We start from the raw sequence: 24,498 nt of genomic DNA, 5'->3' as shown, positions 1-24,498 counted from the left end.
TCCTTGCACAGACATTTTCTCTAGTCTTCACAATATAGAATAGCTGAAAATAAAGTTTTAAAATCTGTCAGTGTAGGCAACAGGGTTCAAGAATAACATCTTCAGAGAAGCTTGACAGTCCAAAAACACTCAAAACTATTAGTTATTTCTACTTTAATATCTCTACTAGCCTCTACAGGAATGTACAGTAATTCTATAATGTTCATTGGCTGACTCTCCACTTTAGGACCAAAACTCTTATCATGGCTTGCCATTTCATATCTGTGAAATAATACTACTTAGCATGGGTTTGTCCTTCTGAGTGTACTCTCTGTTCTCACAAGAACCTGATCCCCACTCAAAATGCCTTCAGCTAGAGAACCAGCTTCCATATAGAACACAACAGTAGTCCAGTAGCACCTTAAAGGCTAACAAAATTTGTGGCAGGGTATGACCATTCGCAAGTCACTACTCACTTCTTCAGGTATCTTCAGAATCAATGTACCCTTTAAGCTCCACAGTGTTGTGAGCAGAAATTCTACCTTGTGAGTGAAAAAAGCTAGTAGCATTAAAGTTGTGAGTAAGTTTACATTTGACTGTCACGTAAATTAGTTTTTAAGATTATTTCCATAACCTTGTAAAAATCTCAGAATAAATTCTTTTAAATTATATTTAAACTATATTTTAAGAATAATTTAAACATTATAAGAGACAACAGAATCAAGTCAAATTTCACCCACCCCTTTCCACTATATTGGTAATTTTCCTCCAGAGAACAGGTCTACCCCTCCCCAGTCAACTATATTGGTAGACCTGTCCTCCAGAGAACAGCTCTAACCACCCGTTTCCACTATATTGGTAGACCTTTCCTCCTGAGGTCTACCCACCCCTTTCCACTATATTGGTAGACCTGTTCTCCAGAGAACAAGTTACCCACCCCACCCCAGCCCAATATTGGGCTGGAATCCTCTGGAGAACAGGTCTACCCACCCCAGTCCACTATATTGCTAGGCCTGGCCTCAAACCGTCACCCTGAGCTGGGCCTTAGAAACCATAGCAGCACATGTGGGGGGGGGGGACTCTTGCAGTCTACTTTGGTTTTTTTTTTAGTAAAATATGACAACCAGCATTACAGGTCAAGTATAACAGAGGTGGAATAATTGCAGTCAGAACCCTGCCTAACCTAATAAACAGGAAGTTCCTTAAATGTTATCAATCTGCTCAGACTACTTATTTATTCAAATATTTATATATCGCTTTTCCCTGTGATTCAAGGTGGCTTGCAAATCATACTGAAAAGCATAACAGGGGTGTGCAAAAAAAAATCAATTCCCCCCAGCTCCATTATAGCCTATGGGGACCCATAGGATATAATGGAGAATCGATCTGGGGGTATCTGGGGCTTGGGGGGATAGCAGAAACCTGCAGTGGGGATAGCTTGGGACCTTCAAGGGTAATTTTGAAATTCCAAGATCTCATTGTTCAGCTGAATCGCTGCTGCTCAGGTGGTATACTGCAAAAACCTTCTTAGCTGCCACTATACAACTAGGGAGAAGTGCTGTGGAAAAACATATGGTTTGCAGAAGCACCTCGTTAAATCTCTGGAATCTACAATTAGACAATTGCAGGTAGCATGTGTTGAGAAAAACCCAAGACCCTACTGAGCCACTGCCAGTTAGAGGAGACATTACTGAGCTAGATGAGCCAATGGTTTGACTTGGTATTGATTTAACGAGAAGCACCTCGTTAAATCTCTGGAATCTACAATTAGACAATTGCAGGTAGCATGTGTTGAGAAAAACCCAAGACCCTACTGACCCTACTGGGTGGCGAACCCGCGTACTGACCGTATGGTGACTTGCCTGCCTGGTGCGAAGGTAGCGGACATTACGCGTGTTTTAGATAGGCTGGTAGATAGTGCTGGGGAGGAGCCAGTGGTCGTGGTGCATGTCGGCACCAACGATGTGGGGAAATGCAGTCGTGAGGTCCTGGAGGAGAAATTTAGGCTGCTGGGCAGGAAACTTAGGTCCAGGACCTCCAAGGTAGCCTTCTCAGAAGTGTTACCTGTTCCACGCGCAGGGCCGGAGAGACAGGCAGAGATCAGGAGTCTCAATGCGTGGATGAGACGATGGTGTAGGGGGGAAGGGTTCAGGTTTGTTAGGCACTGGGATACTTTTTGGAACAAGAGGGAGCTGTACAGGCGAGACGGTCTCCACTTGTCCCGAGAAGGAACCAGGCTGCTGGCACTTAAAATCAAAAAGGTGGCAGAGCAGCTTTTAAACTGAATATTGGGGGAAAGCCGACAGGAGATGAAAAGTCTCTGGTTCGGGTTGGCTCATCTCAGAGAGATGAGGGGGTACCTGTTGCTTTTCTACAGGGAGGTGGATTGAAATTGTCCACAGAGGCCATGGCTGGTGACATGGACTGCCGGACAACGACTCGAGATAGCAAGAGGAAGGATGCAGGCTTAACTTGTAAGGGAAATTACAGCTGTTTCTATACAAATGCTAGAAGTGTCCGAGGTAAAATCGGGGAGTTGGAGTGCTTGGTGTCGGAGGGAAAAATAGACATTGTGGGTATTTCTGAAACTTGGTGGGATGAGGAAAATCAGTGGGACACAGTGATTCCCGGTTATATATTATATCGGAAGGATAGGGGGGGAAGGGTTGGAGGTGGGGTAGCTCTGTATGTCAGAGAGGGTATAAAGTCTAGAAAGATTGAGAGGCTAAGTGAATTGGATTCGCTTCTGGAAGTTCTATGGGTTGAAATAGGGGGGCCAAAAGGAAACTTAACACTGGGAGTTTGTTATCGCCCACCAGATCAAAAGATAGAGGAGGATTATAAAATGATGAATGCCTTAAAGATAGCAACTAGACAAAAACACTGTGTAATAATAGGTGATTTTAACTACCCACACATTGATTGGGTCAATATGTGTTCTAGCCGGGAAAAAGAGATTGAGTTTCTAGACACTCTAAATGACTGTGCTATGGAGCAGATGGTCACGGAACCTACCAGGGGAGAGGCGATCCTTGATTTGGTCCTAAGTAACACTCAAGACCTGGTGAGAGATGTAAAAGTGATTGCACCGCTTGGAAACAGTGATCATAATGTTGTTGAGTTCATCATTTGTACAAATAGAGAATTGGCCAAAAAGACTCACACAACCATTTTTAACTTTAAAAGGGGTAATTTCTCTGATATGAGGGGACACGTGGGGAGGAAACTGAAAGGAAAAGTAGAAAGGGTCAAAACAATTGGGGAAGCTTGGGATCTATTTAAAACTACGATCCTAGAAGCTCAAAAAATATATATTCCGCAGGTTAGGAAAGGCACAAACAGGTATAGGAAAAAGCCTGCATGGTTAACAAACAGAGTAATGGAGGCTGTAAAAAGTAAAAAGAATTCCTTTAAGCAGTGGAAAGCTAGTCACAGTGAGGCTGATAAAACGGAACACAGGCTATGGCAAATAAAATGCAAGTCTGAGGTCAGGCAGGCAAAAAGGGAATATGAGGAGCATATAGCAAAAAACGTAAAAACCAACAATAAAACTTTCTTCAAATACATTAGAAACAGGAAACCAGCCAGGGAGGCAGTGGGGCCCTTGGACGACCAAGGGGTAAAAGGAGTATTGAAGGATGATAGGGAAATGGCTGAGAAGCTAAATGCATTTTTTGCCTCCGTCTTCACTGTGGAAGATGAGAAGTGCTTGCCCACTCCAGAACCACTGATTTCAGGAGGGGTGTTGAAAGACCTGAGTCAGATTGAGGTGACGAGAGAGGAGGTCCTAAAACTGATAGACAACTTAAAAACTGAAAAATCACCAGGCCCAGATGGCATACATCCGAGAGTTCTGAAAGAACTCAAATGTGAACTTGTAGATCTCCTGACAAAGATATGTAATCTTTCCTTAAAATCTGCCTCCATTCCTGAGGATTGGAAGGTAGCTAATGTCACTCCCATCTTTAAAAAGGGTTCCAGAGGAGATCCGGGAAATTACAGGCCAGTCAGTCTGACGTCGATACCGGGTAAATTGGTGGAAACCATTATTAAGGAAAGAATTAGTAGGCACATAGATGAACAAAACCTATTGAGGCAGACTCAGCACGGTTTCTGTAAGGGAAGATCTTGTCTCACTAACCTGTTAGTGTTCTTTGAGGGGGTGAACAAACATGTGGACAAGGGGGATCCAATAGATATTATTTACCTTGACTTCCAGAAAGCTTTTGATAAAGTTCCTCATCAAAGGCTCCTAAGTAAGCTCAAAAATCATGGGATAGAAGGACAAGTCCTTTTATGGATCAAAAACTGGCTAGTTCATAGAAAACAGAGAGTGAGTGTAGGTGGGCAATTTTCTCAGTGGAGGGTGGTAAGCAGTGGGGTACCGCAGGGATCAGTACTTGGTCCACTGCTTTTTAACTTGTTCATTAATGATTTGGAGATGGGAGTAAGCAGTGAAGTGGCTAAATTTGCGGATGATACAAAGTTGTTCAGGGTGGTGAAAACCAGTGAGGATTGTGAGGCACTCCAAGGGGATCTGTCAAGGATGGGCGAGTGGGCGTCAACATGGCAAATGGGGTTCAATGTGGCCAAGTGCAAGGTGATGCACATTGGAGCCAAAAATCCTAAATATAAATACACATTGATGGGGTCTGAACTGGCAGAGACTGAGCAAGAGAGAGATCTTGGAGTTGTAGTGGATAACTCACTGAAAATGTCGAGACAGTGTGTGACTGCAATAAAGAAGGCCAATGCTATGCTGGGGATTATTAGGAAGGGTATTGAAAACAGATCAGCCAATATAATAATGCCCCTATATAAATCAATGGTAGGACGTCCTTCTTCACCCAAAGAGTGATTAACACTTGGAATTCACTGCCACAGGAAGTGGTGGGTGCTACAAGCATGGATGGCTTCAAAAGGGAATTAGATAAGCATATGGAGCAGAGGTCCATCAGTGGCTATTAGCCACAAGGTATAGCTAGGGGCTCTGGGGCAAGTGATGCTCTGTCTTCTTGGTGCTTGGGGGGGTCAACAGTGGGAGGGCTTCTAATGTCCTGGCCCCACTGCTGGACCTCCTGATGGCACTGGTATTTCTGGCCACTGTGTGACACAGAGTGTTGGACTGGATGGGCCTTTGGCCTGATCCAACATTGGCGTCTCTTATGTTCTTATGTTCTTATGAGCCACTGCCAGTTAGAGGAGACATTACTGAGCTAGATGAGCCAATGGTTTGACTTGGTATATGTCAGCTTCATATGTTCTTTTTCACTCAGATTTTCTTATCTACCACCAACATCATCAAATACGAGAATTCGTGGGCACTCAATGAAATTGAGGTACGTCTTCACCCAAAGAGTGATTAACACATGGAATTCACTGCCACAGGAGGTGGTGGCAGCTACAAGCATGGACAGCTTCAAGAGGAAATTGGATAAACATATGGAGCAGAGGTGTATCAATGACTATTAGCCACAAGGTATAGATAGGAACTCTCAGTCTGTGGCAAGTGATGCGCTGTATTCTTAGTGCTTGGGGGGGCAACAGTGGGAGGGCTTCTAGTATCCTGGCCCCACTGCTGGACCTCCTGATGGCACCGGGTATTTTTAGCCACTGTGTGACAGAGTGTTGGACTGGATGGGCCATTGGCCTGATCCAACATTGGCTTCTCTTGTGTTCTTATGTTCTTAAAGGAGATTTTTCTCCATGCTTAGAGAACCCCCAAGGTTTGAAGAAAATTCTGACATTGTTACAAAATTACATTGGGGTTTTAAGTCTCCCCCCAACAAAATAATGGACTGCACATGACTTAGACTCTATGGTGACTTGGGAGGTGGCAGCCATGGTAGGCCAGGCAAGGGAGGCTGGGAGCTATGCTGGCCTCACTGGCAGCAGCTGTGGCAGAGGCTAGGAGCTGCACTGTGCTCACTGCCATTGATGTCGAGGGGGGTGGGAGCCATGCCAGGCTCACTGGCACCAGTTGTGAGAGTTGGTGGGTTTCAAGAGATTTGTTGGCCTTACAAGCATCATTGTCAATGCAAGAGCATTGGAGGGCAAGAATGTGGGGGCCTGGGGGCGGAGTCAGTGATGGTGGAGTGTCAGCAATGTGTGGAGGGGTGGGAGGGCTGGGTTTGCCAGCATTAATGTCAGGGGTTGAGGGGGCAAAAGCTCAGCGGCGGAGGCTGGGAGCCACAGAGGGCTCGCCAATGGCAGCTGCAACTGTAGGAAAGGGCCAAGAGCCATGATACTTATGGGAGGATCCCTTCCTCCTTTTAGCTTAATTTTAATTGTAATTTAATTTCAAGATGGAGCTGCAACAGTATGCTGGCAGTGACAGTGGGAGTGGGATTAAAGGTAAGAGGGGGAAGGGATTCCCTTCCATGAGTATTGCAGGTCCCCACTTATTTTACAGGATATTTGATACTGCACCTGTATCCAGGTTACCCTTGGGGCAGGTATTTCTATTGTCCTACTCTAGTTATATTGTACTGTTAGCCAGGAGTTGGATAAGTCTCTGATCTTCAGCCTTGTTTGCAATACCTTACTGTTTATTTTACACTATCAGTCAACTCTTCCTTCTGTTTTATCTATATAGTAAATCCCACATGGTTAAGTTTAGTCTGCCATTAATCACAGTCTCTATTTGCATGATGTCTATTATAATTGTTCAGAGTGGTAGCTAATTACCATTACTGAATCTATATCATTAAATCAGAAAGTACTTCTTTCTCATAAATATTCAATCTAATATTTGGGAACTGTAAAAAACCCCTAAACCATGCCTAAAGACAAGAAACAGGCATTTTAGCAGACAAAAAATAGGGGCAGTAGCACATAAGTAATGAACCCTAAATGTGGCACGTGTCACTTTCAACCTCTCCAGATGTGGATAAGTTTACAAGTAGAAAGAAATGATGGCCAGATGTGATAGTTACACTAACCAAACAAAAACTGTGCAGCAGACATGTACACACATGTATTTTAAAAAACCCCACTGTATTAAAAACACAGTCATAAAAATGAAAGCAGCAAATGCAGTAAATGCAAGCAGTACTATAACTTGTATTGCCTTCAGGACAGATTTAGACTGGTTTCATTGCTGATTATCAGAATGTTGATATTTCCAGTTATTTCCAGTCATTACCTTATTTCCCTAGCTTATGAGCTCACTATGAATGCTACTGGATTACCTCGGCATCCTGCTCACGGAGGTGGTAAGTTTTCTGTAAACACTCCAACGTTTTTGAACATAATGTCTTCTTCTCCAAGAGATGCTCCAAAACTAAGACCAGCTGGTCTGGGAGAAGCTAGAAGAAAATAAATAGCTTGTAAGGAGGGATGTTTTCTGCATGATGCATAACTACATCGAAACAGTCATAAGACAGCTATACAGGACTTGACATACAGAAACAACATCTTAGTGCATTTCTGAAAAGCCTTTGACTTTTCATTTTCTGTATTCTGAAAGATTCTACCCCCACCAAGAGTAATTTGCCATAGCTTCTCATTATATATTTGTATCAGATCAGAAGTATATTCATTTTAATGAAATATTATTAGAGTTTATTGGCCCCCAAGCGTTATGGAATACATATGCCAAGCAATTTTATTTAAAGAGACAAAAACAAGAGCAACAAGTTATATTGCATCAGTTCCTGGAGCTCAAACTACACATAAAACTGCTGAACAACAGTGTCTACTCAAATTGTGGGATAAAATATTTATCTGTATATCTGAAGATCATGAACAAACTAACACATTGAAAACATACTGTGACAGGTAACTTTATATTAAAAATACGCTAAGTTTATGTCGGAAAATGAAAACCTTATATAAAATCTGTATCATGAGCATATAAACATCTCCTTTTAATGTTTTTGTAGTAGAAGAAAATAGCTAAACAGCAGGGAGAAACCGGCTTCCATGTTGTACTTTGCAGGCCTTCTGGAGGGATCTAGTTGGCCACTGTGTGAAACAGGATGCTGGACTAGATGAACCACTGGTCAAATCCAGCACAGCTATTATATCCTTACAAATTTAATTACAGATAATTTAAAGGAAAGGTCAGCTGGAGAGCTGATGCAATAAGTGCTTAAGTGCTTCATTCTGCTTTTACTCCAAATAAATAATTCAGAGAAAACCGAAATAACAACTTATCGCCAGAAATTACTGGTTTGATTTAGAACTGTGGGTCCTGAATATCTTGCAAATAGTTCCTCAATTTACTGAAATGCTTTCCACATCACAAACACTAGTAAAAACCATACCAACATTATGATTTTCATCACAGGAGAAACTTTTGAGAGTACTTTCAAGAACAAAAAGCAACAAGCCTTCTTCTCATTGACTTTTCTGGTGATTTATGTGCCAAGCAAAATGGATTAAGCTCCCAGGAAACAACAATATTATGGAACTAGGAGTAAGGCCCGTTGTGGGAAGAAATACAACGAGCTCTAGAAGGAAGCTCCAGATGAGTGTACCGGATGTGGTTGGTGGGGTGGCAGAGGGAAGGGGAAAATAGAGAGAGGCAAGCCATGTTTCTTTCCTTCTGCTTAGCTATAAGGCAGGGCTTTCTCAAGTCATTTTGCTGCCCCAAGTGGGTAGTATGGGAGGACAGCCTGCTGGTAACAGGTATGGTTCCCTCCATCCCTGACTTATGTTTTTTTTTTTTAGGGGGGGGGGGTTATACAGTGGCAGCTAAGATAGAAAAGCACCTCCTCCTATGCCATGTTTTCTGAGTTCCAAGGGTCTAGAAAGTGGTTCCATAGCCAATTACACAGTTGCCAACTCTGGGTTGGGAAATACCTGTAGATTTGAGGGGTAGAGCCTGGGGAGGGCAGGGTTTGGGGTGTGGAGAGACTTCAGCAAGGTATAATTCCATAGAGTTCACTGCCAAAAGTAGCCATTGTCTCCAGGAGAACTGATCTTGGTCATCTGGAGATCAGTTGTAATAGCTGGGAAATTTTATGTAGGGGAAATGATGTGCTGTGGCTGGGGAACACTGTGATTTCTGGGAGATCTCCAGGCCCCACAGGGAGATTGGCAACTCCAGTGACCGTTTAAGTGAAGATTGAGATATGTATTTACCTCAGGACACATTCAGTGCTCCCAACAGCAACAGCAAACTGTTTAGAATGTTAGAGGCAAAGCCCAATCAGGCCACATATGCAAACGACCTGTGTTCCGACTGGCTATAGGGGGGAGAGGAACAGCAAACTATTTAGAATGTTGGAGGCGGGACTCAGGCAATGCAGCCAGTGGATAGGGACACCTTCTGATTGACAGATAAAGGAGCCTACTGATTTGGGAGCATGTGGAATGTTCAGCAAAGTGCCACTCCAAAACACAATTATTATATAGAGAGATACATTCCACATGTGTCCAATATTTGAGAGAAAAGATTTTCTTTTTCCATCTGACCAGGCCCTCTCTCAACAGTTGTGAACAACAGCCATTCCAAACCAGTTTGTTTTCATTTACTTATAAGTCTTTCGTATATAACAAATAAGCATCTGTAATTAGTCTCATGGATTCATTATGATTTTTCTTACTTTTTTAGTGAGCTTACTACACTTACTACACTTTTCTCTTCATGAAGCTAGACACTAGAGACTCAAGCGAAGTTTATATGGTCACTATTTGTTTGGATTTAACATGTTTTTTCCCCAAATTAAATCCAAACAAATGGTGACCATAAAAACTTAGCTTGTTATTCCTGTTTGGTCCTTGCATTTGTTAAAACATCTTCATTATGTTGTATGCTGATTTGCTGCTCACCTTCTAGCTATATGTATGGACTGGTAACTTCCATTTCAATGTATCTGAAGAAGTGTGCATGTACACAAAAGCTCATACCTTGAATAAAACTTAAAGGTGCCACTGGACTCAAACTTTGTTCTACTGCTTTAGAACAACACGATTACCCACCTGAATCTACAAAGGAAAGGACAACAACTTATACAGCTGTCTATCCGAGGATATAACTGTACAACTCCTGAAGCTGCCCATAGCCATGGCTGCTGGCAATAGAATATGTGCAGTTATTGCAGGGGAAGATGAAACATGACAGCCAAATTCAGTGGAGTATGGAGAAGCATGTAAGTTTGTGCTAGGGAAAAGTTTAGCATACGCATTGGAGAATTCTGAGGTTCCCCCCACACACACACATACCTTGCTGGCCCTTTTACCTCTTTTGGCTCAGTCAGCCCCATTACTCTTCTTTTTGATAAGAGCACACATGATTTAAGTTCCAGCCCAGCAGTAGCTGCTCTTCCTGTGCAAACCAACCAGTTGTTCTGCACTCCTCTTTGGCACAGAAGTACCTACTGCACTAACTTTAGGACATGCCCCAAACACCTTTGCCCTGATCTCTTATTACAAACCTTCCATCACTTTTGAACTACTTTTCTTTTATACAAAGTAAAAGCAATGATTTTGCCTTATTGTTTTGAATGCAATTAAAAAAATAAGTTTAAGAACTCTGCTGGGGTGTTTAATATCTCAGACTTGCTCACTCATCCAGGCAACTCTCACTTCACAATGTAGGAGGTGCTGCCAGGGGAATCAGTGGGAAGAAGCATGTTCCAGATTCCCCAAGTTAAAGAACCCTGAAATCCAGAGTGGGGGCAGCAAGGTTAGTTATTGTTTAATTTTATTTAAAACAATTCTATGCCACCTTTCCACCCAATTCAGAGTCCCTGTGCCGAGTTCCACACCTGATCCGTCCAGGGTAAATTGGGATGGGGAGAAGGAAGTATAAGGGCATGAAGATGCCTACAGCCAGCCCCCTCTTACTTCAATCAGTTATTGTAACAGCATCCTCCATGTCAAGATGGAGAACTTTGTGCTCAATACTCCAACCTCTAACACCCAGATAAATATAAATGTGTCACTGGTTTTCTAGCTTGCAATCTTGTGCTTGTATTTACACTTCCCATTGAAGCCAACAGGTGTAAAAAAAGTTCATCAATTTGCACAGAACTGACTCTGGTACTTAGTATCCTCTTTGGTTTCTCACAGAGGTCTCTCCCCCACTTTCCCCCCCTCTTTCTCCCTTCCTTTTGGTTTGGGGATACACAATGTCAACAGCTTTTTGCCTATACTGATGCTGAAAAAGCGAAATTATTGGAAAGTGCTTCCTTATCTCCTGACAATGGAAGGTCCTCCTCTGTTATTCGGAGTGACTATGAGCAACTGAAGAAGAAACGTATGAAATATGGCCTTCATGCATCTTCTCTTATTGAACTGTCACAATGATTACATTCCTAGAGGGTTGTGCATTAAGAAACCATGTGGCATGTTTCATCTGGACGAGGAGTTCAGGATGAAATGGATTTTCATTCTTAAAAAATGCTCTATGGATTTGATGCTACTTTTGGTTGAAAGGATTAATAAGGATCAATAAAGAAAATGAACATTTGGACTCTATGATTAAAGACACTCCTGATAAATTAAATGCATCTATTGAGACTAGTATACTTGATACAAAAGTTAAGACACTGGACAATGACATTAACAGGAACTGCTATACTTTTCCTTTTGTTATAACTCACTGTATTATGCACTGATTTTTTTAAAAAAATTGAATGGTCATAATTTACTGTATTTTGCACTGTTTATAGGGACTGATTTCACTCATCACACTGTACTTTTTGTACTGTATATACTAATATTTGGTTTACACACAATCCATTACATAGCCTTGTCTTTTGTGTGGCCTCTGATACTCTGGTACTCAGTATCCTCTTTGGTTTCTCACAGAGGTTTCCCCCCTTTTTGCTCTTTCTGCATGAGTGCACCACCATGCATTCACAGACAGGTTGTACCACTAAACATTTCTGCAGACTGTTCAAGAACAGTGGGTTTTTTGGGCGGAGGGATCGGGAAGTCAGCTATAAACAGGAGAGACTTCTGGGAGGTTACTCCTCGTGGCAAAAGAAAAAAAATCTGAATGTACTTCAACTGTTGCATAACACCATCTAATAAAAGTAGCTTCTTTCCCTTTATAAGGTCTGGCTTTCTGAAGAAAACAGCAGCAAAGTGCCAGAAATTGAAGGATAGTCAAGGTTTCTTTCAAATTGTATCTTTGGCACAGACTTTTTACATTCCACACACAAGAAACTATTGTTTAAAGGTTCATTAAAGATCTAATTTTGGCCAAGGAAGGCAGAAAAATATAGCATCAAGGTAACCACATATCCTTGACTTACCTCACAGAACTTTGTATAGTTTTGCATTACTCAGAGGCCTTCTGAATATAAACAACTGAGAAAAGTCAAGTAACAATGGGAATAGAGTAATAATTTACTTTCATACTTGCTTTACACTGATATCTCCTGATTCTGAATCTCATATGCAGAGTAATGCTGGCACAGCACAGCTAATTTAAAAAAAGATAAAATCCTAATGCAAGTGCTTAAAGATATTTTGCCTCTGGGCTTGTATACCTGCTGCAAGACTCAAATTGTATCAAACAACGAGATCTCACTGAAAAAGTAATTACAAAATGTTGGTATTAAAAGTGTCTATTCCCTTTCATAATTATGCACATGACCTACACTCCAATATATATGTGACATACAGAACACCAACTCCACAATTAAAAAACAAATAATTATTTCCATTATGCTACTAATTAGTCCAAATATTCAATTGTGAATTAACTTGGACTGTTTCAGCCAAAAAAACTGAAGTCTGCATTTGTGATATTCTCAAAACACACTCATGCTAGCAAAGCTACATATCAGTATTGTTAATGCAGGTCAGAATCTAGAAGAGAAATTAAAAATAAATTCTAATCACTGTCAACTTTATAGCTGCATTATAGACTGATTCAAGCACAAACCAAATTAAGGTTCATATTAAGAAATTACTCATAAACTATCAGTTCATCTGATGATTGTTATGTCCTATGATTTTTGCAAACCATTGGAATTGTTTTGCTTTATTCCACCCATGATATCTGACCTGAACTGCCAGTTTGAAAAACCCAAAACAATCATGCAATATTTACAATATCATGCAATATTTTACCCTTGGCGATTATAATTTGCTCTAATCTTACTGCTTCCCCTTAACCAACATACATTATTCTGAACTGCAAGTTTCTCCTCAGAGGAGAAGTACCCTTCATGGTAAGAATCCAATGGTTCCTTCTCCCTCTGAGGCAGAGAACATCTTGATGGGACCTCCCAAAGCAGTGTCCTCATTTTCTGGGTGGGTTATCATCTTCTGGTTCAAGAATGTGCTGTAACACTCTTCTTCCAAACACTGCATCAGTGCTACAGATGTTCATTTTGCAGTGTCTTACAAAAGTAGATATTGTTTATCATCTGGCTGCCTTACAGACCTCTTCAACTGTAGCATGTCTAGCAAATGTCGCATTGGTTGCGGCACTTTGAACTGAATGGGCAATAAACCCCAATGGGTATGACTAACTTTGAACTTTATAGACTTCAATAATACAAGCTGTCACGGCTCAGGTGGGGTGTCACCTGACGCTGCCACCACTCTGGTTCCAGGCTCCTCTGAAAAGGCCAAGAGCACCTTCCCAGGCCTTTAGACCTCCCTTTTGGCCGAATAATAGGCGTGAGGACCAGGCAGAGTGAACAATAAAAAGTTTATTTTATAAGAGGTCAAACAAACAAGGTGCAGAAATATAACAGTAAGTGGGTGAAAAGAAATCAAATGCCCTAACATGTCTAAATATATACTGTCCCTATGGCACTAGACTACTCACCCTTCCCTCAGGATGAAGGTCTCTCCCCCACAGCAGCCTCTCCTAGCCCTGTTCCCTGGGAAGAAGAACAGCTTTTCCTACTGCTCCAATCTTTTATTCCAAGCCCTTCTCTTTTCCTATTGGTCAATTTTGGCTCCAAAACCTCTCAGGCACTTCTGGGAGATGTAGGCCCAGCCTCACCTACTGCTAGCCAGGCTCCCTGGGCCTAGTAGACCTCTGGTGGCACAGCCCAAATCATGACACAGGCCTTGAGAGTACTGCTGATGGCCAGTTTTGACATCCTTATTCCTTTATTTGGTGGATAGATGGAAATGAACAAGGAATCAGTTTTTCCTAAAACCCTGTGTTCTATGAATGAAGGCTTTAAGTCCTTCTTAAGTCTGATGTCCAAGTTATTCCAAAGATTTGGATTGGTAGGATTACCATAGAATGAAGGAAGGAAAATCTCCTGTGACCTACAAAAATTGGAATTCACCTTTGGCTTGAAGGTAGGATCTGTCCTCAAGACCACTTTGTCTTTATGGAAGACACACAGTTCAGGCTTGATTGACAAAGTGCCTAGTTTAGATAACCTCCTAGCTGATGTGACTGCTATAAGGAACAAGATTTTTGTCCTCAGCCATTTAAGTAGATGTTTTTTTAAAAAAAAACAGGCTTGAATGGGTGTCTGGTAAGAGCCAAAGGCACAGTATGCAACTTCCATTTTGGAAATCTGTATTGCTATGGTGGATCATTTAGGGCAGTGCCCCTGAGGAAGCGACGAACATGGGTGTGTCTGGATAGATTCATACCCTGGAACAGAGGTAACACTGTTGTCAAGGCTGCTACCTAGTGTTTTAAAGTGGAGACCTTGAGTCCACTGTCATGTCCATCCTGTAGAAAGGACATAACCAATTAATCTTAGGTTTCACAAGTTTGATACCTTTCTTCTACGCCAATTTATAAATGCTTTCCAGGAAGTGTTGTATATTCTATTGGCTGATTGCTTTCTATAGGCTAGTAAGGTATCCATCACTTTTGCTGAATATCCTAGACTCAGAAAGTGCTAGTGGTGGTTGTGTTGCCACCCCCTGGAGGGCAGAGAACCATGGTAACCGAAGCCAATACGGTGCTACTAAGATGATTTCTGCCTTCTGCTCTTTAATCTTCCTGACCAACTGTGGACTGAAGAAGAGAAGGGCCAGGTATATTGACCATAATTCCAGAAGGTTGATGGGAAGACTCTCCTCAATTCTGGACCACCAACCTTGAACTGATGAACCTTCTAATTTTGTCCCCCAACCAGACAGGCTGGCATCCATGAAGATCTGCTTCACCTCCGGAACGGAGTGTTTCTTTTCCTGAAGAAGATTGGGGGTCCTGGTCCACCAGACAAGGCTTGCTTTTACTGTGAAGGGGACCTTGATGGAAAGATCCTCTGTGTTCATAATTTGCAGCTGGAATTGTCCCAAAGCTGCTGAAGCAGTCTTGTGTGTAGTCAACCCCACTGGATTGCATCAATGCTCAAAATTACTAGACCCATAGTTTTGCAAGAGTCATCAGAGATGAAGATCTGCTCTTTATAATTGTTTTGTGACATCTTCTTCATTATATTTTCCTTAGTTTTGGTTAGAAAGAGGCAATTGTCGGGTTTATCCAATATGGCAGCCATATGCTCTATTCTTTGGGTAAGATGTAGGGAGCTTTTCTGAAGATTGGAATCCGTAATCCTGTAGACACCAGATAGTTGATTTTGTGTCTTGGTATGACTTGATCCTGGAACTTGTCCTGATCAACAAGATGCCCAGCTAAGGGTAGATGTGAATCCCTTAACTTCATGAAGACCCTCAGTGCCCTGGAGGGTCTAAACAGAAGAGTCCTGAATTGCAGAGTTGAAAAAATCTTCTGTTTGGAAAAGATTGGAATGTGAAGGTATGCTTCCATTCAATCTATTAATGTCAGGTACTCTACCGGCTGCAACAACTCTTTGATGGATCTCAGAGTTTCTATTCTGTAGTGTCCCAGTTTGATGAACCTGTTGAGATATTTCAAGTCTAGGATCACCCTCCAATTTGCATTCTTTTCTGGCACCATGAAGAAAATGGAGTAAATACCTTCTCTCTTTTACAATTTGGGAGGGGGGGGACATGTTCTATGGCCCGAATGGCAAGAAGATGTTGGATAGCAGCCTGAGTCCTGTGTAGTTTTTCTGGATTCTTGTGTAGTGGAGAGATCAGAAAACGTTCCGGTGGGGGTCTGATGAATTCTATGGAGTAGCCTCTAGTAACTATTTCCAGGGCCCATCTGTCCATCATCAAGTTGATCCACTTGTCCCGAAAGTGTAGAAGGCATCCCCCCACTGGAAGTGACTCGTAGTCATGCTTTGGCTAGCTTATTGTCACGGGTTGGTATGTCAGATCTAATAGTGAATTGTTTGTTAAAACAGTTGTGGAATGATCATCTTCTGAAGAACTGGCTAGAGGAACTCCAGGTCATCCTTCTGTAGTCTTTGCTGGTCTTTGGAACAATTCTTTGGGAACAAAAGCAATAATTCCCAAAACATCTCCTATCAGTGTGATTTCCTATTCTGGGCATTGCTTTTTTCTTGTCTCTGGTCTCAAGATTTTGTCCAGAGCATCTCTGACTGGTCTGTCTCCTTGAAATGGATAGGCCATAACTATTGTTTTTTGCATGGAGATCAGCTTGCCAGGCCCGAAGCCACAAGGTTCTTCTGGCAGCTGCTGCCAACGCCATAGCCCTAGATGAGAAGATTAAAGGGTCTAATGTAGCATCTGCTATGAATGATGTGGCTTTGAGAGCTCTGTTATAGTTCCCTCCACCAGGTATCTGCTGCTGGCCAGAATGAGTTGGAGAAGTTTTCTAGTCTAGACAATAGCTGCCCTGGAGACTACTGAGGCAGTTGCAGAAGCCTTGGTGCCCATTATGATGGCTTCGCGGGCCTTTCTTAGTGCAAAATCGACTCTTTGTCCATGCTGTCTCTAATCGTGCCCTTGCCATCCTTGAATAGGAGCCCAGATGACTGTAGCATAGCTAGCAGAGCATCCACTAGAGCAGGGGTGTCGAACTCATTTGTTACAAGGGCCGGATCTGACATAAATGGAACTTTGTGGCATCAGGCCATGCATGTCATAAGATGTAATGCCAGGTAGCAGAGATATAAACTTTATAAAAGATACAAACACAATTAAAGATATTAATTTTTACTTAAAATACAAATATGCTTAAAACTATGCAATATTTTGTTTATTTAACAGTCTTTGATAACCGACACCTCCCAAACCTCCCCCCCAAAAAAGATGCCTACCTAAAATGGAAAGGTGGGAGAATAGTGGGGTTTGGCAATGTTGTTGTTTAATACAGAAGTTTTAATATTAGGATGATGTTTTTATGGATTTAAACTGAGTATTGTAATATGTTTTTAATCTTGTAAATCTGCATTAATTGCAGGTACATATAAGCTGTTACTCGCCCTGAGCCTACAATGTGGGGAGGGCGGGCTATAAATCTAATGAAATAAATAAAACAAATAAAATGCTCTGAGCCTAGGAATAGAGCCTAGTGGCTGGGCACTGCAAGCTTCTCCCCCCCCCCAGGTCTACTCAGAGTGGCAGTGGCGCTCCAGTGTAATGTCCCCGTGTGGCTATGGGTTCCCAGGTTAGAGTACTTGCTCAGGCACCTGTTCTCAGGTCCATTCAGCAGAGACAAGCTGGCTCAAAACATCAAGCCTGAACTTGCAAGGAGACTACTCCAGCAAGCAACATTTTCAACTATAAACACTGGAAAGTGAAACTTCTTGAGCTCCACTCCATTGAAATACATTGCAGCACAGACAAAGTTGCAAAGAAAATGTGGAATAGATTTCCCATTAAGGTATCTGGGTCTAGATAGACTACTCTGGGACTGGAATGACAGTGACCAGAGTAAAATGACAGTCCCTGGGAGCAATGTTCCCTCTAAGCTGTGGGACCTTGTGAGCAGAAATTCTACTTTGTGAGCGACTGGCATTAAAGTTGTGAGCAAGCTGTTTGGCTACTGCATAAATTAGTTTGCTCTGGAGCTGTCCTTCCTGAGCTAAAATGAAAATGTGTAAGCCAGAGGCTAAAAAACTGTGAGCTGCCTCACACCAACTCAGCTTAGAGGGAACACTGGAGCCTTCCTTCCTGAGCTAAGACAAAAATCTGTGAGCTGAAGGCTAAACAACTGTGAGCTAGCTCACACCAACTCAGCTTAGAGGGAACACTGGAGCCTTCCTTCCTGAGCTAAGACAAAAATCTGTGAGCCGGAGACTAAAAAACTGTGAGCTACCTCACACCAATTCAGCTTAGAGGGAACACTGCCTGGGAGTAGCAGAAGCATTCTGTGATTGGAATGAGGGCTCCCAGAGTGGAATTCCATTCCCAGCATGCTGCTGCTACTCCCAGGGGTGGCATTCCTCTCTGTGCCTTGTCATTTCATTCCCAGTACACAGATTCTATTGTTAGGGACCGTCATTCTACTCTGGGGGCTGTCATTCCAGTCCTAGAGCACCACTTCTATTGCTGGAAGAAGAAGAGGAGGAGGAGGAGGAGGAGGAGGAGGAGATTGAATTTATACCCCACCCTTCACTTGGAGTCTCAGAGCGGCTTACAAACTCCTTTCCTTTCCCCTCCCCATAATAGACACCCTGTGAGGTGGGTGGGGCTGACAGAACTCTGACACAAACTGCTCTTTCAGGAACAGCTGTGCCAGAGCTTGTGACTGACCCAAGGTCACATCAGCAGATGCAAGTGGAGGAGTGGGGAATCAAACCCGGTTCTCCCAGATTAGAGCCCACATACTTAACCACTACACCAAACTGGGTCTCGCCACCCAGAGTAGTCTATCTGGGTGCAGGGACCTTAATGGACAAATCCATTTGTTTCTGTTTATTTTTAGCTTCCTGCCAAAGCCTCAAGCTTCAAAGGGTGAGGAGAGGAGGGGGAGGAGAGGGGTAGAAAATAGCCGTGGGCCTGATTAAAGCCATGGGTGGGCTCCTTCCAGCCCACGGGCCTTAGTTTTGACACCCCTGCACTAGAGGAACCTGAAAAAACTGATTAGTGAAAGATGGTAACACATATAATTTTTTGATAAAACTAGGAAATTGCCTGTTGGTCATGAGTTTCACCCATTCTGCCTTTAGCTGTTTCTCAAATAATTCTGGAAAGGGAAACACCTCCACCACACTAGACCTCGGGAAGAATTCCTTATTCCTCTTGGGCCCATCCTTAGCCACCAGTGTAGAAGAATCTGGTTCCTCCCCTATGGGATTTTCTTGCAACTCCACAGCCTTAGGCAGAAGGTAATGGTAGTCATCTGATTTTAAAAATCTTATGTACTGTTCTGAGATTTCTATCTACCCTTTATTCCATTTCACTATCTGAAAGTATATTTGTATCCCATTGGGACTTATCTCTTTCTCTCATTTGCTGCTGTAATCTTCCTTCCTGGCTGCCTTAGTGGGCCAGCTAGGTCTCCCTCAAGTAACAGATGTTCCTTCCATATCCCTTAGTCTGGGAGGGAAAGGGCTAGAGGAGGGACTAGAGTGGGCTGTAGGTTTATCGACTCCACCCTGGCAGAAGTTGGCAATCTTCTCCCTCATGGGTTGTCTGAGTAAATTTATAAATTCAGGAGAAAACATTGAGGGTACCAATCCCTGCACATTACTCATGAGTAGACCTGTTACATTGCTTGCAGAAGTGGTTTTGATTGCTGCTGTTGCTGCATGACCAGTAGGATGTTTTCAATGACTTTCTCTGTGTCCTGCTATCTTTACATGGCTTCTGGATGTGGGAACACCCACTCCGCAACCACCTCCTGATTAGGTGGCAAGGTCTCCTCTAGTGGCAGGCTCATAAATAGTTCATAAATAAACAAATATTTCCCAAATGTCAACCATTCTTCAAGCAAGATCACATTAACATGTCATTTGGGCAAAAAGCCACAATTTTTAAATAATTCTCTCTAAGCGGTTTGCTACGGGAGATATGAGACTTAAAGCCAGTGGCTCTCATTCACACCTCTGAATTGGGAGAACTTCCCCACTGACTTCTCATACTTGGAAACCCCCCATGCAATGACTAAGCTGCCCCCCAAATTAAAGCCAATAGGAAGTCCTAACACCCTTGGGAGAGCCATGTGTGCAAAATGTTCTTTCAAGCAAGAATACTAGAAAGAGGAAATAAATTGTTATGTGATCAAGCATACTGAACAGTCTCGTAACATTTCAAGAAATTACACCATATGCCAGCAGGAAAGTAATTTCCCCTAAAATTGTGACACTTCCTAGATTTTTAAAAATCTTTGAAGGTCAATAATCCTATAACTGTTGCTAGTAAGGTCCTAAATCACTGTTACTATGGCATATGCTGAATCATGCAGCGCTTGTCTGTGGCATCACACATAATGCTCTTTGAAGTTTAACTACTGAGCCTTTAAATTTTCAAAAACTATTCAGACATATCACAACAAAGCAAATTTGAGTTGCAAAGTTAAAAAAATCCAAAATGGTAAAATACAATCCAGTTTTACTCCACCAGAATGAGCACAAATAGCAGGTGGTGCATGCTCTTGGGTTCTCCAAAGCAAGCCTCTAAGTTTTATTAAACTATTGGTAGGAAGTGAGGTATGTTTCTTTGAAATTTATTTCTAAGGAAAGACTTAAAAGTGCTTGTAAGTATTGCTCTTAACAACAGCAACTACCATTTCAAACTTTCAACTGTTATGAGAAAGTTTCCACAGAGCACACACTCGATAAAAATATGCATTTTCTGAACAGTCTCAACACCCTTTTTGCTCCCAGTAACTTGTAAAAAGCACAGTGAAAACCAAGCATGCCTCTTCTAAAGAGCTCTTACTGCTTTCTACAAGGTCATTGGCCTCTCCTCTCAGAAGACCACCCACCCTAAAAGAGTCTATTTGTCAAGGACTACATTAGCATAATGCAGTAAATGCCAGGTCCACAATTTATACTCCAAAAATGTCATTGAAACATTTGACTACTGACCTTCCAGAGCCATAAAATGTGACACAGATATATGCACTTGAGCATCCAACAGCATGACTGCTTGTGCTGAGCCCCTAAGCCAGAACACAAATCACTAAAGGAGTACAGCTGGTATGCCGAATATCCCATTTGCTACAGCCTGCACTTGAATGAAGTCATTGAAAGCCTTCTTAGAGGAGAAATGTGCCCTCAACTAATGCAGCAACCAATTGAGGGTGGCGTGATTTCTATTATTACTCCATTATCACACTGGGATCTGTGCCTAAATGAGCATACTTCCTCCCTGATGCCATTTCCTTTTATCCTCGCTGTAGTCTAAAAGTGGATCAATGGGAGTAATATATATGATGTCAGTTCAGCTACTGCCTCCCTCTTCTGCATATACAGATAGATCAATTCTTCCCAAAAATGGTTAAGAAATGCATGGGGAATCTATTCTCCCAGAAATGGGTTCTCTGCTATATTTGTCTATGTCATTATGGCAAGGAACTGTTTATACTGACTGAAAACAGCATTTGGGTATGGGGAGAGAAGGATTTTTTTTAAAATCACTGCTGTGTACTAGAGAATGCTGGCTAAAACTCAACACAAACAAGTCCCAAAACAGAATTGAAGAATTTGACCTTTGAATATTACAAAGAGAAGCCTTCTAGTTTCAGAGAGACAACAGAACCAAGCACTTTTTCCTGCTTGAAGGAGCACTTATACAAAATGCTATCTCAGTAAATTTTTTACAAGATTTCCCCAAGTAAAACAGAATGCCGCCTCATCTCTTAGAAGGAATGAAATGAAAAAGCCAACCCACAGCTTTGATAGTGAATGGCTCCCTTTAGACAAAGCTTCCTCCTTAAATACAGATAAGAAAGCAATACTATTGGTCCAGGAAACAAGGTTTATAGGTTCAGAGTATCTCTCCCAGATCCAGACCGAAAAAGAATAAAAAGCAGAGAAGGGGAACTGCTACGAATCTCAAGTAATAAACTTGCTGCATTGTCAGTTTGCCTTCAGGGTTGGTTTCTTCTAGCTGCAATTAAACAAAAACATTCTTAACACAAATCCTTTCCCCGCACAAGGACAAAAAGAAAGGAAAAGAAATAATACCAAGAATTCAAAGCAATTATTCTTATTTAACAGCAAATACATTTAAGAAAGATCTTGTCCTAGTATATCCTCAATAATATTTCTGAACATGGCTGTTTTCATCTATGTTCTCTTTTCTTTCAAAAAAATGCATTTCTCCTTCAGGGATAAACAAAAAGTATCCCACAAAAACAGCTGCTAACAAGCATATTGATACTCTATAGTTAAGAGATTCAAACATTGGAAATACAAATCTGGAGCCGGGCTGGTATGCAGAACCATATACAGAAGTTTGAAGCAGAATGCTCAACCTTCAGTGTATTTAGTGCAAATGAAGCCAAAAATGCTAAACTGGGTTAAGCACAACAATGCGGTGCCACTCATTCCAAGGAATACAAATCAGCAGTCACTGGATTATCTAATTTTATTTTTCCAACTGGGGAGACGCATTTTACACATGAGTTTAAATAACCTTTGAGCTTCTCTCACACTATTTACCTTAATACCTGTTCATACAAAAGAGAATATGGAAGAGAGGCATTTGTAATGTGAATGCACATTCTGGACAGTGCAGGCTCTATATTTGCATTTCAACCCAACTTGAGGAAACAGTCACTTTATGTTTCACATGGGATAGCAATTTTTGATTGATAGCTGAGAGGGGATTTTTTGGGGGGGAGAATTAACTTGCATTAACAATATGACTGTCAGTCTCTTAAGATACACACCTCTATGGGGGCTCAATGGGACCTCTCTGTGTGGAACAAATCTCTGAATGTAAATTGTGGGGCAGCAGCAGGAAAAGGCTTTGGACTCTATGCCTTTCTGTGAGTCTTCTGCAATCAGTCACTATGGGAAACAGAATGTTGGACTACTGGTCTCATCCACAGGGGGAATAAAATGGAAAAGGAGCTGAAACAAAATGGAATGCTCTGAAAGAAAAACAGTAAAGGTGTGGAATTTTAAAACCACCTACACAGGACAAGTTGTATATAGTGGCTTACTACGCAGGACTTGCAGTCTTTAATACAATGTCAAAAACTGAAATGGAAGTAAGCCCTAACACAGAGTGACTGTTCTCCAAGTGGTACAGATGTTGTAAGGGTTTCTTTAAAGTAGTCAGCATATACCTGTTTATCATCTGAATCCATCCCCTTTCTGCCAGAAAAGGAATGCCAGCTAATCCCAGAGGGGTCACAATGATTTTAACCTTAGAGCCATAATTGAACTGAGATTGAAACTATGACTTTGCCTAACAAATGTTTCACTACTTCCTATCCAATAACTGGGTATTGCAGTTCTAGAGAGGTTCCAAGAAAATTTAAATACGCCCATAGAAAAACTCCTCCATGATTGCTTGGGAGATGCCAGTGTAATAGTTTGCACCATAGCTGTATCCTGCTTTTCCTGAAGCCTAAGACCTGGTTACTACTTACAAGGGAAGCATTTCCCTAAAATTAAGGTTAGTAGAATAAAGTCAGCTAGACCCATACTCAGTAGATGTTGGGAAAAGTTCGTTAAGGTTAAGTCTATTGCTAAATTACCCAGATAGACTTCAACAGAAGTTTTCAGTTATATGCAAAGTATATTTCCAATAATTCAATTAATGGAAAGAAGATCCTCTTAAGGAGAACTGTAAAGTCCACAATACAATCTAAGTGCATTGAAATGTCATAAATTATTAAACTTTTAAGATTTAATGAAGTGTTAAGACAGCACAATGGAAACCAGGTGGCTTCTAAGCAGGCTTGGTCAGGTTAAATGGCATTTCCCCCCAGCCCTATGTTCACAAAGAAACATTTTATCATAACTTTACCCTTGAGTATAATAATTCTATTTTAGAGATGATACACACTCGATCTTAAACCTTTAATGTCTATTCTATACACATAGATTTTATGTTGATTACCCTGTATATCATAAGCTGTCTGAGTCAGCATACCATTTATTTTCAAAGCAGATTTTTTTTAAAAAAAAGGACATGAAAGAGTTTTATTTAAAACTGTTACAAGGAACAGAACTTCTCAGTAGTCCATTTTAGTGAATCTGATGACATTTAACTGAATTTCTGTAATAATATTACCATTTAATAAGAGAGAACAGCTAATGTTGCCATAGCTACTCCTAAAATCTGGCAGAATTTTTTTGCTATAGACCCATGTTTTTGTGGTTTAGTAATTCATCCATAAACATTTAATCCAGGGTGAAATTTACTAGACAAGAATTTGGCTGAATAATGATGTGACTTGGTTGTTTTTTAAAATGATTGCATTGCATGGGATATTTTATGAAAATAATCTAAATTCTCTCACACAAAAGAGCTTGTCGATTTACATACTTAAAATAAAATTTTAAAATACACTTGAAATACAAAAGCTGTAAAAATGAGTGCCAGCAAGGAACACACATATTAACAGATAAGCAACAAAACTGGTAAAGTATATATTTTCATATTTTGAAAACAAAGTTAATAAAATCACAGAGAGCAAACTGTGTAAGTCATGTTTAATTACACTATAGTCGGCACATTTTATGTTCATTTCAGCAGCTCTTATGCAAATCAGAGGAATCTTGTACCAGGCTAAATAATTTCTTTTAACACAAGTTTTTTATTACAAGTTTAACATAAAACAATCACTCTGCAGTTAAACTAAAATGAACGAAGCCCCATTTTAGTGCT

General features: G+C 41.4%; 1 protein-coding gene across 1 annotated transcript in view; it reads right to left on the bottom strand.

Annotated features, from left to right (window-relative positions):
- LOC107111663 (chromosome unknown open reading frame, human C9orf3) overlaps positions 1 to 24,498 on the bottom strand; it is a 317,713-nt gene that overhangs the window by 51,609 nt on the left and 241,606 nt on the right. The window contains exon 11 of the mRNA XM_015412670.1: positions 7,170 to 7,286. Coding sequence (XP_015268156.1) covers positions 7,170 to 7,286 — 117 coding nt within the window. The remainder of the gene's footprint in view (positions 1 to 7,169; positions 7,287 to 24,498) is intronic.

The sequence above is a fragment of the Gekko japonicus genome, unplaced genomic scaffold (genome assembly GCF_001447785.1).
Source record: "Gekko japonicus isolate JY-2015 unplaced genomic scaffold, Gekko_japonicus_V1.1 scaffold355, whole genome shotgun sequence".
Taxonomy (NCBI): domain Eukaryota; kingdom Metazoa; phylum Chordata; class Lepidosauria; order Squamata; family Gekkonidae; genus Gekko; species Gekko japonicus.
This window is presented reverse-complemented; position numbering and strand designations above follow the sequence as displayed.